General features: G+C 50.3%; 5 protein-coding genes across 5 annotated transcripts; 3 read left to right on the plus strand and 2 right to left on the minus strand.

Annotated features, from left to right (window-relative positions):
• Positions 1 to 3827: 3827 nt before the first annotated feature.
• Positions 3828 to 5507, plus strand: ASPVEDRAFT_53898 (folliculin domain-containing protein; the record flags this gene model as incomplete). The annotated part of the gene is made up of 2 exons (XM_040814858.1): positions 3828 to 3839; positions 4143 to 5507. 2 exons carry the CDS (start codon positions 3828 to 3830, stop codon positions 5505 to 5507), a joined length of 1377 nt encoding a protein of 458 aa, XP_040669254.1.
• A 1152-nt stretch (positions 5508 to 6659) lies between these two features.
• On the minus strand, positions 6660 to 11511 carry smc4 (condensin subunit SMC4). The gene is made up of 4 exons (XM_040812714.1): positions 7989 to 11511; positions 7187 to 7939; positions 7061 to 7138; positions 6660 to 7009 (listed from the first exon to the last, which is right to left on the minus strand). The coding sequence occupies exons 1-4, from the start codon at positions 11409 to 11411 to the stop codon at positions 6914 to 6916; spliced, it is 4350 nt and encodes a 1449-aa protein (XP_040669255.1). The 5' UTR covers positions 11412 to 11511; the 3' UTR covers positions 6660 to 6913.
• Positions 11512 to 11663: 152 nt separating this feature from the next.
• ASPVEDRAFT_151979 (ELYS family protein) lies at positions 11664 to 12969 on the plus strand. Its single transcript, XM_040808286.1, has 3 exons — positions 11664 to 11852; positions 11919 to 12148; positions 12199 to 12969. Exons 1-3 carry the CDS (start codon positions 11699 to 11701, stop codon positions 12754 to 12756), a joined length of 942 nt encoding a protein of 313 aa, XP_040669256.1. The 5' UTR covers positions 11664 to 11698; the 3' UTR covers positions 12757 to 12969.
• Positions 12970 to 13190: 221 nt separating this feature from the next.
• Positions 13191 to 15414, plus strand: ASPVEDRAFT_195038 (FG-nucleoporin nup42). The gene is made up of 4 exons (XM_040809178.1): positions 13191 to 13413; positions 13468 to 13563; positions 13755 to 13809; positions 13863 to 15414. Exons 1-4 carry the CDS (start codon positions 13368 to 13370, stop codon positions 15220 to 15222), a joined length of 1557 nt encoding a protein of 518 aa, XP_040669257.1. The 5' UTR covers positions 13191 to 13367; the 3' UTR covers positions 15223 to 15414.
• Positions 15415 to 15599: 185 nt separating this feature from the next.
• S10a (40S ribosomal protein uS10) lies at positions 15600 to 16152 on the minus strand. Its single transcript, XM_040812715.1, has 2 exons — positions 16094 to 16152; positions 15600 to 15978 (listed from the first exon to the last, which is right to left on the minus strand). The coding sequence occupies exons 1-2, from the start codon at positions 16130 to 16132 to the stop codon at positions 15706 to 15708; spliced, it is 312 nt and encodes a 103-aa protein (XP_040669258.1). The 5' UTR covers positions 16133 to 16152; the 3' UTR covers positions 15600 to 15705.
• Between the last annotated feature and the right edge of the window lie 97 nt (positions 16153 to 16249).

Consider the following 16249-nt stretch of genomic DNA (forward strand, 5'->3'; position numbering starts at 1 on the left):
TAGAGTACAATATAATCACTTCTATACTACTTCCACGTCCGGAATCCGAATTCCAATACCATACCGATAATACCGTTAACCATCAAACCCTTCAAAAAAAAAAAAGGCAATAACAATCTGCATGCCACCTCCATAAGGAAAGTTTGGCGTACCTGTGACCGAACAAAAGTCCATCATGATAATAATAGCATCAACTAAGAGTGAGAATGGTTGGAACATCTGCAAGTCCGGCAACGTATCGAGTTTAGTTGAGTTTGGGCCGGGTCCATGCTTAATCCTTACAGGTCCGACAAGTCGACGACGTTCGCCCAGCATTGCAGTCAAGTACGAATACAAATCCAAGTCCAGCGGGACTTTCGTTAGTACGAATGTTCGGAAGGAGTCCGCTTCATGCAGCTATTCAACTCTATTGATAGTCTAGACTCTGGTCGAGACATTTGAGGGCGAGCTATGGCGTTGTGTACCAGAAGCAGTTCAGGGAACTTCCTGGGCGTTGTGTTGATCGCCATGTTTGCGGTGCCGCACTGGAGGTCCGTCCGCCATCGCACTCGGTCGCGCCGTCGCTTGTTCACGTAAGGCTGAGCTGGCGTTGGAACTCGAGCTGGAGCCGGTCGAATTCGAAACAAGAATCGACCATATCCGCGGAAACTCAAATCAGACGGGGTTCAGCCCTGCATGGCAGGGAGACACCGGTATTGGGCTCCTGCCCAGCTGGGTAAAGAAGAGGGGTTCCAAGTTTCCAGGAAGCTTGGAGATGCAGATGGAATGCAGGTGAGCTGCAGATGAATTGAGTTGGAGAACCGTCGTCTGTCAGAATGTCAGTGCGCCCCGCCAGACTCCAATCCGTACGAAGTTAATAATGTCCGACTCCGGACAATGGCATCCAAAAGTCCCACTGGCGCGCATCGAGGTTAGCAATTGGAATGAATAAAATCGCTCATGCTGGAGTTTGATGGATGTGTTAATTGGGCCGGGAAAGCTTTCCAGAACGTGTTGACTCGTTGAGTTTACAGTGGCGGGGTGGTGTCCACGGAAGTAAATTGCTGGAGCGTCTGTTTCTGAGGGGATCCGTCTAGATCCAGGTTGATTAGAAACTCAGAGGAAGATCAATCTCGACTCCATCGCTGGCTGCAGGTTGAATGGGATTGTGTTTCAGTTGACTAATGATATGTTCGAGGATAGTCAGAACGGCGTTGTATCTATATATTGTCATCATTGGCAAATGTTCACAAAGCCAAGATGCTACCACGACAGCTCAACCACTGGATGGGCGAATGTCAACCGGGCCGACTCGATTACTTCGATCGGCAATTGATTTGTCTATATAGGTTCGCCATTTTCACCCGTTTGTCAACCGCAGCTGGTGAGGCACCGTGGTGGAGCATACGCAGTGGCGGAAAGCGGAAGCCTTCATCTGGCTGTGGACCTTTCTCCGAAGCGGCGCGATTTTCTTCAGTCTTCAGCCTTAGGTGTGGTGCTATTGGTGGAGTTGGCTCCGTTGGAAGGTCCATCATCGTGGACTGTCGTGGACTGTCGTGTGCTGAGTTTCCTCATGGGACAGAGAGAACTGCTCCGAGACGATCGCTCAGCTCGAGTCGAACAGTGAACTGCCAGGGAAATTGCAGGAGCAGTGAATCATGAATGGATGATGCAAGTATAATGCTGCCAAGGCTAGGAACAGGATGAGGCGAAAGCTGTCACATACATGTTTGGACGGAGTAACTTTTCCCACGAGGAAATGTGTTGGTACAACCTCGCTGCGACCTTGGCCGAGAATGCACCGGTCGCATCCGCACCCCGGCCATTATCGATTGATCCAACTCTCGTCATTACGTAGTTCTTGACCATTGTCCGCATGCAGGAGACAGATAGCTCCATGCAAGAGTGTCGCGCTTCCACTTCAGCCGCTTGTTGGAGGCCAATCGGACCTGAGGGAGCAGCAAAAGACCATTGTCTCAATTGGGCGGACAAGGGCCAACTGCTTATCATTGCAGTGCCTGGAAATGGATCAATCATGAATGGACAAACAATCCAGTCCACATTCTTCCGCCAGGATTCAATAATCCAACCGGCCAAGGATTGACCGTCGGCACAATGAGAAATGCCTGCTCCCTGTTTCGCCCAGGGCCTTGCGCGTCCCACCGCCTGGTGCGTCCTTATCCATCATATTCAGCTTGATCCCGAGGACGGAGGATGTCGCGAACTGTTCCTTCGGATGTCCGGTTGCGAAATGGAGAAGCCTCCGACCATCCCAACATGTGACGGATGCTCTCTTCCACTGGATCGACTTTTCTGCACCGCGTCGTCTGCGAATTGTTTTGCCGGCGTCTGGATTTGTCCTACCAGCAGTTGCATATAGCCGAGCAGTGCTAGCCAGTAGTAAACAGCAGTAAGGCTAGCGGGTGATCCAGGACCAGACAGAACCAAAAGGCGTCGCGGCTTCTTCTTCAGCCTGCCAGTCAGCTGCATTGTCTTTTTTCTTCTTCTTTTGTTTGCTTTTTCCTCTCTGACTCTTCTGATTCCTCAGACTTGCCCAGTGGCAGCCTGGTAACAGATCCTCGAGTCCCTGACGGTCCGCCATCATGTGCCATTGTGGCTATTCTAGTGTGGATATGAAGAGTGGATGACTGGCTGATCGGGCGTGATTGACTTCTTCCATTTCCCGTTCTACAGAGCTTCGATTGCGTAAAAGCTGGGCCAGTGGGCCGCCGTTCCGGTGCCTTGGGTACAATAGCATGTGTATTACTGCTGCACTTGTGACTCCGATCTTTGCCATCGAGCTGGGATGCAGCCCAAGTGCATCTGCCATCTGGCCCGGCAGTCGACAGGAGACAAGCATCTGGCTGCGCCGCGGTGAAACTCAGCTGGGTTAAACCCCGGCCTTGACTCAAACAATTAGGCCGAAGACCGTTTTCTGTCGGGCTCCAGCCGCGGAAAGGGGGATCTGAGTCGCTGCCGCAGGATCCATGGTGGATTCTGGATACGATAGCTCACTCCGGCTTCCCACACGGCTGGTCGGGTAGCAACATGGTCGCGTGGCTGGCTCCTTGTTGTTCACTCCCAAACAAACACCCCTTTATTCACCTGGAGCACAGCACTCTGTCAGATAATGTCCGCAATGAGTGATCAGTGCAAGAGCAGTGTATAATACCCGTACCGTACGGGACAGTACGGTACCGGCGTCCAGTTCCAGGCCGGAGCAGCCGTGGGCGGCAGCCAATCAGTGCTCGAGTAATGTGGTAACTTTCTTTACGCAGCGAGCTCCACTTGTGCCCCCCTTCCAGTTCCCGATCCCTCAGGCTCTTCCTCTTTCGGCGTTCACGATCTGAATTCTTAAATAAAATAAAAGAGTAAGATGTCGCCTGCCGCTCCCTGCATCCTGGATTCCTTTCGTCTTTGTCGTCTGGAGTCAAGGGTGGCCCGCCCTATATCACCGAGTCCCCCCATGCTCTCGTGAGATCCGCCTCTCCTCTCCATATCTCTATCCCACGCCTTGCTTCTTCCTTCTTGCAATCTTCTCCTCGCTTGCCGTTTCGCTCTTCCGCTTCCCCGGCCCAGCTCTTGCAGGAGGCTGGCTCTTTGTTGCAACACCTCGCGCATTTATCCTCGGATTCCCTCCCTCCTTCCTCGAGTCTCGTCCACTCACATCTGCCCTCGCTCTGTCCTCAACACTGCGTCATCGCCACCACCTGAACCGCCGACCAGCATCACCACTCGAGCTACCGGTGGTAGCCGTTCGTCCGCCGTCCGTCGTCTTCGAAAGCATGCATTGCGATTATGGGATAATCCTGTTGCTGGATAGTGTTCGACGTTAATCTGCAGTTGTTATGGATTTCATTGTGAGTTTCTTTCCCCCTTTGCCGATCTATACCCACGCTCCTGGATGCCCTCCTCTTTTTTCCTTGGTTTCGGGATGCGATGTGATTGCGTCAACCTCGCGCATCAATCCTTCGTTATGTTTTCCCCGTAGTCTTCTTGTTTCCACTCAGCGCGCCTCGTTCGAGTTGGGACCCCACGATACAACCCCAGGATGACTGTGTGCGACACAGCCGTGCGCTCTTGTACTCCCCGAATCGTACTTTCCAAGACTCCGGGCTATGTATTACGGCTTGATCGGCTAACCATGCTTTTCGCTTGCACAGCTTTCTTTAACGCACTTCTGCGAGGTACATGGTCCCACCTCGATCATCTGCTCGCAGGTCCTCCCTTTCTCCTGTTCGCAATGTCATCCGGAGAAATCTACCCCCTCACCACAAGACACTCCTGCGACTTCACATGGCACCGCCTCTTCTCATGGCCTTCGCAGCAGTAATGCCAGCAGCAAAAACTCCCCGTCCTCGAAATCGCCTGCCAAGTCGGCCGACCAGGGCGACACTCCTCATAAGATTGAAGACTACCCGTGCTTCATCAAGGGACAATCGACCGCGATCGAGACGCAGAAAGTAAATATTTTGGGAGGCGCAGATGGTGACACTTGCGCAAGCTGTAGCTTGACCCTGCCGGAAGATGTGAGCAAACAGCTCCCTCCTGGCGCCCCCGGAACTGCCCGCAGCGACGGGAAGGGCAAAAACGGCAGCCCTGTGCTGCGATCCAGGGAGGTCGTTTCTTCATGCGGCACAAATCACCCCGAGCAGGATGACACTGCGCACGACTCGCACCTCCACGGCTCGCTTCCCGACTCCCTTCACTCATCATCTGTGGCTTCGGATGTTTCCTGCCACAACCATATCCTCACATATTTATCCCTTAGAGGACCGCCAAACCCTGCGGATTATGCGCTTCTTCGACGATCCTCTATCAGAACACTCAGCTGTGAGCTTTTGCCGCGCGGACTTTCCTCCGGCCCATTGTGTTTTGGTGACTCCAATGCGGGTTACACAATCGCCTACATATTTCGACTCCCTGATCCCATGGCCCGCGGCAAACGACGCAGCTACGCGCTCGTGGCTTTGGCAGGCAAAGATGCGCGCAGAGCCTTCCGTGCCTGTCCCATAATTTGGCGTACATTTGATCGAATTGCAACTTCGATCTACACTGCCGCAGAGAAATTTCAGGAGGAGGAAGAAAAGCGTCGTGATGCACAGAACAACGCAGCCAATCGGCCTGGTAACCGACAGTACACCCCTGTCTCTTCTTTTCTTACTGGACGTGCCGTGGACCCGGATGGGCAACTTCGTCGACCAGGTCAGGTTAGGGCCAGAAACCTGACGGAGATTGTCGGCAACCCGTACCTCTTTGCAGAGATCCATGGAAGCTTTGTAGCTTTGCTGCAACAACTCGGCACCATATTTGGGGTTCCTCCAATCTCAGAAGAACGCTTCATCTGCAGTACCGTTAACGAAGAGGGAGAAACGAGCCATCACCGCTCCGTATCGTCGGCTTCCGGAAAGGGGAAGGAGAAGACCTCACCGCAGAAAGGTGACGACGACCTCGGCCTGTCGAACTTGGATTTATCTTCAGGCCCGAAGCCCATCCCCATCGCACCCCGACGATCCGTCATCGCCTAAGCCAGTATATTACTAGCGGCGCTATGACCTCTTGCTAAGCCTTACAATATGATCGCCAGCTTAGCCAACGTTATTCGAACTACCACGATTTGACCAGCTTAGCCTCGAGCCCATTACCTACCACCTTCTACAACTACCATTGTACTTTTACTACTCTTGGATGATATATTCGCGTTTTATCTTTTGTTACTTTTTTCCGTTGTCACGCATGATATCAACATAGACTACGGCGTCTTCCAGACTGGGAACGGAGTTCGGGATGTATTATGTGCAGCGCTTTTCTTTTCCTTGCCTCCCTTTCTTTTTCATCAAGCGTGCGCACCTGTTACTATTCTTTCTCGTGATTTTCTCCGGAGATGAATATGGATCCGACGGCCAGTTTACCTCTTGTCATGATATCATGGCTTGATGTGACCGACCTCGTTCGTCTGAATGTTGTTACGACGCCATGGAACACGCACTGGCTACAGCAACGGCCACGGTATTTTGTCTTGTATGCATACTTGTATTTCTAGGGATACCCAGGGTTAGGGTTCTTGTCGAGCCTACGGGTTCGTTCATCGCATTGAATTTTATTAGCCAGTTATCTACCATTACGAAGTACTCTTGATCGCATACCGTAGACCAGTTATATATATCTGCAATCTACATCCCACTCTGAAGGCGAACAAGAACCAAGAGCAAGGACCAAGGACCAGTACCCCTAACCAGTGCCCAGAACTAAGTAGGACTAGTATATCTTGTACAACACACACAACGTACTACCCATGCGCTGTGCTAGTAACCAACTAACCCGTACTTCAACTTAGAAGCCTTTAGTCAGCCATGGGCTCGTGGTACGGGGCACTGCTGTACTAGGAGACTATAAGGAGTGCACTCGATATCGAAAAGCTTATCTTGCATGCTGATGTAGATCGATGGATAGATGGGCCTGCTGGCTTGGCTAGTGGCTCGGGGGTTTCTCGATGATAACTGATAAGGTTACTTTAAGAGCTCCACTTTGTTATATGTACGTGTTTTGTTGTGTTGTGTTGTCTTTTTTTTTTTTTTTTTTCTTTATCTGTCGGGAATATGTACGACTTTTAAGCGTGGAAATCCTCCGATTACAATTGTACGCGCATACGGTAAGTTTATCCTTAGTATTGGTAAGTACCGGTATAGTAATATAATTTATCATTTATTGTGGAGTTTCAAGTATATAGAGACGGGAAAGAGGGAGACATAAATTAGATGAAATGCGAGAAAGTCATCATTGCGGCGTGACTGCCCAATATCTGCTACGAAATCGACAAAGTACATACATAGAGCGCATAGAATGATTATGACCTAACCGAAGAAGCACAACCCATACACCGTCATGATTGAATAAAGCAAAAGCGTGACATTTATATATGCAAATCCAAGAATCAGCGACCTGTTATGTAGTCTCTGTTCTCGATCGTCACACTCTTAGTCATGTGGCTGACCTTGTACACACCAACAAGTCGGGATGCGAGTTCGAACTGTAGTGGAATTAGTAAAATCATGAGCTCCAGGTCTAGGTTGGAACTTACCATGTTGTTTCTTAGGGAAATGACCACAAACTGCGCGTTCTTGGTTCGCTCTTTGATGTAAGATGCCACAATAGAAACCTAAAAGTCTATGAGTAAGATCGTAGACATAGTAAAGGATTGACTCACGTTTCGGAAATCCAGGGCGGCATCAATCTCGTCCATAACATAAAGCGGGGTAGGCTTATAGTGGTGCAGAGCAAAGACCAATGCCAGACTAGAGAGTGTCTTCTCACCACCTGACAAGTTACCGATATTCTTCCAACTCTTCTTGGGCGGCATGACTGAGAAGAGAATGCCCTCGGAGAACGGATCAAGAGAATCCACCAACTCTAGTTCGGCATTACCGCCCATGGTGATCATTTGGTACATCTCCTTCAGGCGAAGGGAGATGATACCAAAGCCCTCCATGAAGCCGTTCAGACGAGAAGACCGCAGCCCATCCAGGCGAGATTTAGCGCTATCCCGACTGCTGAGAGCGGTTGCAAGGTCAGCCGAACGTGACTCGTGCTCCGCGGCTCTGCGGCGATATTCCTCAATTACCGAAAGGTCGATTGATGAGTTCTGCGTCTTCTCTTCCAGGGCTGCGATAACTGCCTTCAAGGAGTCCTTGTTCATCTCAGATAACTCGTCCTTGCTAAACGTCTGCAATTCAGTAGGCTGTTGTTCCTCGCCCAAATCGCTGACGTTTTGTATAGTCAGCTTGGATAGTTTGTCTTGCCAGTAGCGACTACGCTTTTCATTCTCCGACAGAGCTTTCTGGTTCTCCTCGAGCTTGTTGCGCATCTCAATCTCTGTTGCTCGAGTTTCGTTCAGCTCTGTTACCTTCTCATCCAACTCGCCCTTCATAGTTTTAAGCTCGGACTTTTTGACATCCAGGGCCTAACAGCTGTCAGTTTCTATATTAACAACGACTATTGAGTTGACTCACATCTTGTGCTTCATCCACCTTCTGCTTCCACCCAGACGCGTCGCTAGCTTGGTTGGCCACATCCTCGTTCAGCTTCTCGAGTTCTTCAGCCATGTGTGCAAGTTCCTTCTCAGCGTCTACCCGAGAGTTCTCATGCTTCTTTATGAGTTTCTCGTTCTTGGACTTAGCGACCTCTGCGTTAGATATCTCATCAGACAAGAGGCTGATCTGCTCCTTAAGCCCGTCGACCTTGGCTTTCTGACTGCGTAGTCTGACACCACCAACCTCCATGATTTTGTTTTGGAGTTCCTGGATCTCTTCTTCAATTCCACCCTTTTGCGAGCGGAGATCCTCGATCTGCTCTTCGATACCTGAGATTTGCTCCTCAAGAGCCTTGACGCGGCCTGCATCAGTCTTCGACGGCACGTGAGCTGCACTTAATTCCTGAACACGCCGTTCGGCATCAGTAAGGCTGCGCTTCGCACTGTCGATTTCGATCATAATCTTTTGGATCTTCGTTTCTGCCCGGGGAATTTCTTCGGTCTTCTCCCGCAGAGCTGCCTCTACTCGCCTTTGCTTCTCCTGGAAATGCTGGAACTTCTTCTCCATCTCCTCGAGGTCACTCTCCATCTGGACAAGTTGCTCCTTGCTAATGTCGCCGACCTGTTTAGATGACATGGCACCGCGAGCAACACGAGTACCACCACCACTCATTGTACCGGAAGTATCGATGAGCTGACCGTCAAGTGTGACGACTCTCCAACGCCTCGCGCCGTAGGCGATTCGGTTGGCCTGCTCGAGGTCCTTTGCGACTAGAGTGTTTTGCATCACACTGTAAAATGCCGGAGCAAATTTCGGGTCCTTTGGCTTCACCAGGTCAAAGAGACGGGGGACATTGTCGGGAGTAAGGATCATATTCAGGTCGCGCTTGGGGAGACGGTCCAGGAGGATAAAGTTGGCACGACCAAGATTGTTCTTTCGCAAATAATCGATGCATTGTTGTCCGACCTCGACTGTCTCGACAACCATGTTCTCGAGCGCTGGGCAGGCTGTAGAAATCGCAACGTCGTATTTCTCATCGATTGTGCCGAGATTCCCAAGTCGACCGTGAAACCCTTCAATACGGCCAGATTCCTTAAGGCGCATAAGACCGGTCAAGACACTTCCACGATTTTGTGTACTCGCAACAGTGGCTCTGGCCTCCTCAGCCTTTTGGCGGGCGCTAGAGACATGGGCACGAACATCTGGCTCCTTAACGCTATACTTCTTGAGGTCGTTTTTCAGCTGTGCGACCTCGTCGTCAAGGCCTGATCTTTGGGCCTTGGATTCCTCAAGGTCCTCCTCCTTCCGAGAAATGGACTCTTCGATTGACGAAATCTTTGATTGCGCCTCCTCGAGCAGAACAGCCCCTGCATTGCTCTTTTCCCGTAGGATATCAAGTTCACTTTGTGCCACAGCAAGAGAGGACTGTTTTTTGTTTATTTTCTCGTCCCATGGCTCCAGGGATTTCTGCTTTACGGCAATCTGGTCCGAGAGGCCTTGAGTTTTGCCTTTGAGGCCGTCGCGGATTGTCGAAAGTTCCTGCTCCTCCACTTCGACCTCTTTTTCGAAACCCGCAACCTCCTTGCTCTTCTTCTCGATATCATCGCTGTGTTTTTGTACCAAGCTCTGGCATTCTGATGCGGCATGGCGGGCGGTGGTCATGGCCTTTTCCAACTTCTTCTGTTTCCCAACCAAGAACTTCTTCTTCTCTTCAAACTTCACGGATTCCTTGTCATACTTGGCCATTCCCTTTGCTAATTCCTGTGTCTCTTTCTCCATGCGTTCGTACTCCTTTGTAGCACGTTTGTAGACCTTTTCCAGCTCTTTGATTCCAGACTCGTTGCCTTCGTGCTTTTCAAGTTCAAGGTTTAGGAGCTCTTGCATCTGGAGTATGGCCTCTTCCGTGACACGGAGGTTGTCCGCACACTCATCGATATAGATCTGATATAGCGCTGATTGTTTCTGGGCCAACTCATTTTCATCACAAATGTAAGCAAGTGCTTGGTCCTTCTTGTCCACAAGGGAGGTCTTCTCCTTTTCGACATGCTGAACACGGTTGTTCTTTTCGACACATACATCGTTAAGCGTTTCGAGCTCAGCCGCAGCTTCCTCAATAGGTTGCTTGTATTTCGACGTGCCAATGATATCTTCGAGATATTCCAGAAGTCCGTCCTCATGCTCGTTTGCAGCCTTGGCCTTCATCTGAGCAATTGACTCAACTTCACCTTGAAGGATCAAGAAACGCTTGTGGTCCAGGTCAATTCCACGCTCGCGAAGGAGAGTCGTAACGGCCGTAAAATTCGTCTCCTTTCCATCCATATAGTATTTGCTGGAGTTATTTTTAAACGCCTTGCGTGAGATAATCAGTTGGGAATCTGGTACTACTTCATGTTCGCCACCGGGCAGATCAGTAACTTCTTGGAAAGAAACTTCGACCTCACAGTACGGCAAATTTGGGTGGCTAGCGGAGTTGTGGATCAAAGCAGAGATCTTGCCTTGCCGCATTTTGCTGGCTCGAAATCCGAATACAAATAACAAGGCGTCAATTACGTTCGATTTTCCGGATCCGTTGGGACCGACGACGGAGGAGAACGATGCGTGGAACGGCCCTACTATCTGTTTTCCTGCGTAACTCTTGAAGTTATTCAAAACTAATGTAGTCATCATGAGACGGCTCTTGGGACCTTGTGGCTCCTCAGGGACTGAAGGACCGAGGGTCCGCGATTTTAACATGATGTCCATGGGTTTTTCGAGGACGGTCGTGTTCGGGTTGATGATAGAAACTTGCGACTTTGGCTCCTCGGCGGGCTTCGCGGGCGTCTGGTTCACCGCGGATTCTGTGATATCGGCGAGCGGAGGTACGCTATCTCGCTGGGAATGCGGTTGAGGTTGCGGCGAAAGCGAGGGCTCTGGAGTTGGGAGTGAGGACTTTTCCGGGTTGGGTGTAGAGGAGACACGACTCTTGCGGGCCATACTTTTTCTTTTCATTGCCGCGGTACGTGAAGGAGATTCCGGCTCTTCAGGCTCCCTGCTCTTTCGCTTGATCGCCGTGTTCGGTGACTCATTCTCGTCTTGCGCGCTCGCAACCGACTCGCCTTCTTCGCTCGGATCAGCAGGCGAAGATGTCTCTGACTCCGGCGGTTCTCCCGTCTTCGACCTTCGGGGTCTCCGGGGGACCTGTGCAGTCGGCGTCTCAGATGTTACTCGTCGGCGTGACGCCCTTGCAGGCGCTCTTTTCTGGGGTACCGGCGTGAATTCTTCTTCCTCTTCATCGTCTTCGTCGGGGTTGGATGGGGTGGGGGTAACGTTTCCTTGGTCTTCGGACTCGGAGGTTTCTTCTAACACATAGCTCTTGCGCGAGGCGGAGCGCCGAGACGGCCTGCCTCTTGCGATAGACGTCATTATAATGATGGGGTATTGTTTGAAAGAAGGTGTCGCATCAAGGCGGATGGAGGCGTTGAAGGCCGATGCGGTGATGTTGGATAAAGGTGAGGGAAGCGATTGGGAAAGTGGGTTGTTTACATAGCGTCCCGAATAGGAAAGGTGTTGTTTTCTGCCACAACAACAAAAGGGGAGAATCGATCATGTGACCTACCGCCTTCGCGTATCAGCTATACGTACAGTAAACTTATCGCCGCAGAGGTTGGAGGTCAACAGCGATAGAGCTTTGAGCTACTTATCTACTCACAATGGCTCCTTGGGAGGACTTTGATGTCATATTCCATTTCAACAAAAATTTCACATATGATGGCAAGGTCATTGCTCAGATTATTAAAAATCGTGGTGCGCTAGAAAATCAGCTCTTCGCCGACAGGCTGTTAGAGCTACTCGGTGTTCAAGCAGGTACTTATTTCTCCGCCTCTTCAAACAGCTATCCTGTTTGGCGTACTAATAATGCAAATTTTATAGTAACCAATATATATCCACCTGTCTCAAATTCGGATCTCCGGGCCCTGATTCGCCATATTGTCTCTTCCGAGCTAGATAGCCACCAAAAGCAAAGCTTGATCTACTATATCTTGAAGGACTGTCGAGCTCCAAGTGATGCAGCCGCACAATTTGCGCGGAAATGCCATCTGCCCGAAAAATATAGGCTATTCATAGAGGGGCTTTGGCACCTTGATCGACTTGAGTTCAAGGTACGTTTTTCCGCCTTTGCGTTGTATCCCGGGTGCTAACGATTATGTAGCGGGCGATCGAGTACCTCACCGAACCTTCCATTATCCCAACTTTCCCCGATGAGATCCTCTACGCGCTTACCCTCTCGCATCTTCCGAGACATGATGACAATCTCGTGATGGCCTATTACCTCACGGTCAACCCACCTTTGACTTCTGAAAAAGCCCAACGAGCCTTTATGGAGACTCTGTCTCGGGCTAGTATCACGGAGGCCTTTTTCTTTACTCGCAAGCACCATGATGCCCTTCGTCAAATGTATCTTACACAGCTCATCGAATTCGTTCACACAACAGACGCTGGGCAGCTAAGGAGCACACGAGCCATGGAGCTTATTGGTCTCCCTTTCGATGACCAAGAGGAGGAATGGTTCGAGAATGCTCTGCTTCGTGGGAATGCCAAGACATTACACGGCGCCAAAGACACTGTAATGATGCGCCGCCTTGCTACTGGAAAGACCGCGGGGCTTTCTACGGAGCTGGAATCTTTGGGTGGAAAGAAAATTGATGGGTTGAATTGGGACTTGCTCAAACAAAGTATAGAGCCCGCCCAAGCGTCGACCAGCAGATGAGAACTCTAATAAGTGCAACCTGTTAAAAAATGAATGGTCATGAGATACCTGTGGTTTGGAGCGGGCGTTACTTGGAATTATTGCATTCTCTTGCAAGCAATGGATCATGTAGTAGAAGGCGCAAGCTGGGTTTGAAATGTTACCGTTATTTACCTTTTTTTCTTCCTTCGCAATTTGGACCAGCTCTTCTTTCTAAGATGCTTCGCCGTATATTCCACGAGCAGCACTTATTGAGTATCCCTGGGCCTCTCGCAGTAGTTTCGAGTTGGTGATGGGTTGAGTGAAGTAAAAGCGTAAATTACCAAAACAAGAATGTACATACAGCGCCAGCATTTCGGGCGCGATAACCGCCCGTCCGGCGTCTGGTATTGTAACACCCAAGAGTCTCGAATCAAAGGACTTTGACAAACCGAGATAGAACTCGATTGTTCCAACTTCCAACGAGTGTTCGCAAATCCGAAACATCTTTCATATAAATTTAAGTGTCGAGGCCTATTTGAACCCCCTGGTTCGGGCTGGATCAAGCCTTTGAAACACCATAGGCGCAAAGTGCCTTTGAAGGAAGGATTTCGCGCAAAGCAATTATAGCGCGCACTCCGGCTTAGGACAATATGGTCGTTTGTCGGTTTTTCCAACAAGGCCGATGCCGATTTGGAGGTGAGAAAGCTCGAGTATTAACAGTCAAATTATTGTGTAATTGACTTTTTCTAGACCAATGCAAAAATGAGCATCCTGGCGCCCAACAACAGACATTCACTGGCGGCAACCGATTTGGCGCACTCTCGGGAGGCAGCTCTGGCTTCAACAGTATGTCCTCTCTTCTTTATGAACCTAGTGTCTTGAGCTTTCTATGCACTCTGCGTTGTTTTCGTGGAATGGAGTTGAGCCGGTCCTAAACTTCAAGGATCATTATCCTCTACCTCTTACCTTTTATCTGGACATGATTATATGCTTGGGATAAACAGCATGACCGTTCATCTTTGCTAACACTGGTCAAGGTCGCTCCTCTTCTGGGCCGGGTCAGCAATCGAAGCAATCTCAGGAACCGGTCAAGTATGTCTTATCTGTTTTAAATTCGTCAAGATTGCCAGCTAATACCGTTACAGCTATGGGGTAACTGTGGAGGATATCAAAGCCGACTTGGTTGCTGGCAAAGGGAGGCCCGATTGGGTCTTCTCTTGTTATGGCCCTGGACGAAATGCTCCCAAGCAATTGTTTGGAGGTCCACAGCGAGAGCAGAGTTTCGAAGAGCTCCGGCTACGGCACTACGAAGCCGCTGCCAGCGGAAACCCAGGCCCGGCGATCCAAGAGGCCGAAAGTATGTATAATGAAGCCGTAAATCAAATGGAGGTTATATTGAAAAACCTCGGCGCGGCCGTCAAATACGTTGTTGATGGGGGCAAAGAGCACCCGAACAGAATCGATATTACAAAAGGCGACACCGGACCTGGGGCCAGCCAACTCTCAGCTTTTGGCCAACAAACACCAGCATTCCAAGCTCCAGGATTTAGTCAACCAGCGTCCAGTACACCAGCTTTTGGTCAGCCTTCATTTGGCCAGCCGTCTCTAGGGCAGCCGTCTAGTTTCGGCCAACCATCATCCCTAGGACAACCGTCTGGCTTCGGTCAATCATCTTTAGGACAGCCCTCGGGATTTGGTCAACCAAGTGCTTTAGGTGCCTCGTCTGGTTTTGGTAAGCCGGCTTTTGGACAGCCCAGCCAACCAAGCCAATCCAGTTTTGGTCAGCCGTCGTCAATGGGAGCCTCACCATTTGGCCAAGCTACAGGCACTTCATCACCATTCTCCCAAATTTCAGGCCCTACCAGCGGGTTTGGCCAGGCCTCGGCCTCTCCATTCTCACAGACAGGCTCTGGATTCGGACAGCCATCAGCTACCCCAGCGTCTAGTGGCTTCGGCACGCCTTCACAATTGGGAAATCCTTTCGGCCAACCCTCTGCTCCCCTAGGGCAACCTAGTCAGCCAACTTCTACTCCATTCGGGGCTGCAGCACCGCAGCCAACATCTGCACCTTTCGGACTACCAGCTGGAGGTGCGCCACAGATCTCTCAACCTGCATCAGTATCATCCGGACAGGTAGGCGCTGGGCCGCCACCATTACTAAAAACCGACAACACCAATGACCTAATTCCTATCCCGCCTCTAAATGGAGCAACAACCCACAATCCCATGTCGAAGAAACTACAAAGTTGGAAGGGGCAACCAGTACAATACATCGACAATGCACCTTGTTATTTACATCCTCAGGACCGAAAGACGTATGTTAGGATCTTTTTTCCTGACGGGCCACCGGACGAAGCTAGCCTACGGGATGCACATGCAGAGCCGGACAAGTATACCCCAGAAGTTACGGAGCAGTATGAATTCTTTGTTAAGAATGGATGTTTCAAGGACGGGCTTATCCCCAGTGTGCCGCCAAAGACAGAGTGGGTTAGCTTCGACTTTTAGGATTGGAAACTAGGACATCTTCATTGGGACGCCAGGCATTATTATTCTATCTTTCTTAATTGGTCGAGGATGCGGTGGCTTTCAATATACTGGGATGAAAGGCGTTTTTCTAGAGTAAATCTACTGGTTACTGTTTTACATCCTGTCCTACAATATCACAATCTACAGTACGAGAACAACTCCATCAAACGGAATATACGTTTTCTAAATTTCCCATTTTTATGCCTATTTTTAACGGGTATCGAAGCCGACTCGGTCGTATCAGGTCTTCAGCAAGCCCATCGATAACCGCTCCCACACCAACCCAGCGAAGGATTAGTGCGGGTGCCAGTTCAATTCCCTTATTCCAGAGTAGAACTGGAATTGATTTAAGCGGCAATGGTAACCTCAACCTCAACACCAGCCTCGATGTTGATGATGATCTGCTTAACGGTCTCGGTGGGGGCGAGGAGGCTATAGAACCATTAGCATTCTGTTCAATAATCACTCCAAGGCATGCTGCCCAGGGCAATGTAGATATTGGGGTACATACTCGATGAGACGCTTGTGGATGCGCATCTCGTACTTGTCCCAGGTCTTGGAACCCTCACCGTTGGGGGTCTTACGGGTGGAGATGTGCAGAGTCTTGGTGGGAAGACGGACGGGACCCTTGACCTGGAGGGACTTGGAGCGAGCACGCTCGATCAGAGCAGCGCAGACGGACTCAAGGGAGGCGACCTTGCGGGAGGTGAGGGTGATACGGATCTTGTGGACCTTCTGTACAGCGGGAAGAGTGAATTGTTAGCCCATCGCCTCTTCAATCTCAGTAGACAGAATCGCAACCCCCAGTATGGTGCAGATGTTTCTGAAAGGGAGGATATAGGCAACGTACAGGGCCCTCGCCGAACTCCTTCTCTTGCTTGTAAGACATGTTGACCGGGATTGAACTTGCTATTAATCAATTAGATTGCGGTGGAGAGAAGCTGTGATTGAGGAAGACATACTGCAGATGAGGCTGTATGCCAATCAAGACCTGAACTTCGGGGCT

The sequence above is a fragment of the Aspergillus versicolor genome (genome assembly GCF_001890125.1).
Source record: "Aspergillus versicolor CBS 583.65 unplaced genomic scaffold ASPVEscaffold_6, whole genome shotgun sequence".
Classification (NCBI taxonomy): domain Eukaryota; kingdom Fungi; phylum Ascomycota; class Eurotiomycetes; order Eurotiales; family Aspergillaceae; genus Aspergillus; species Aspergillus versicolor.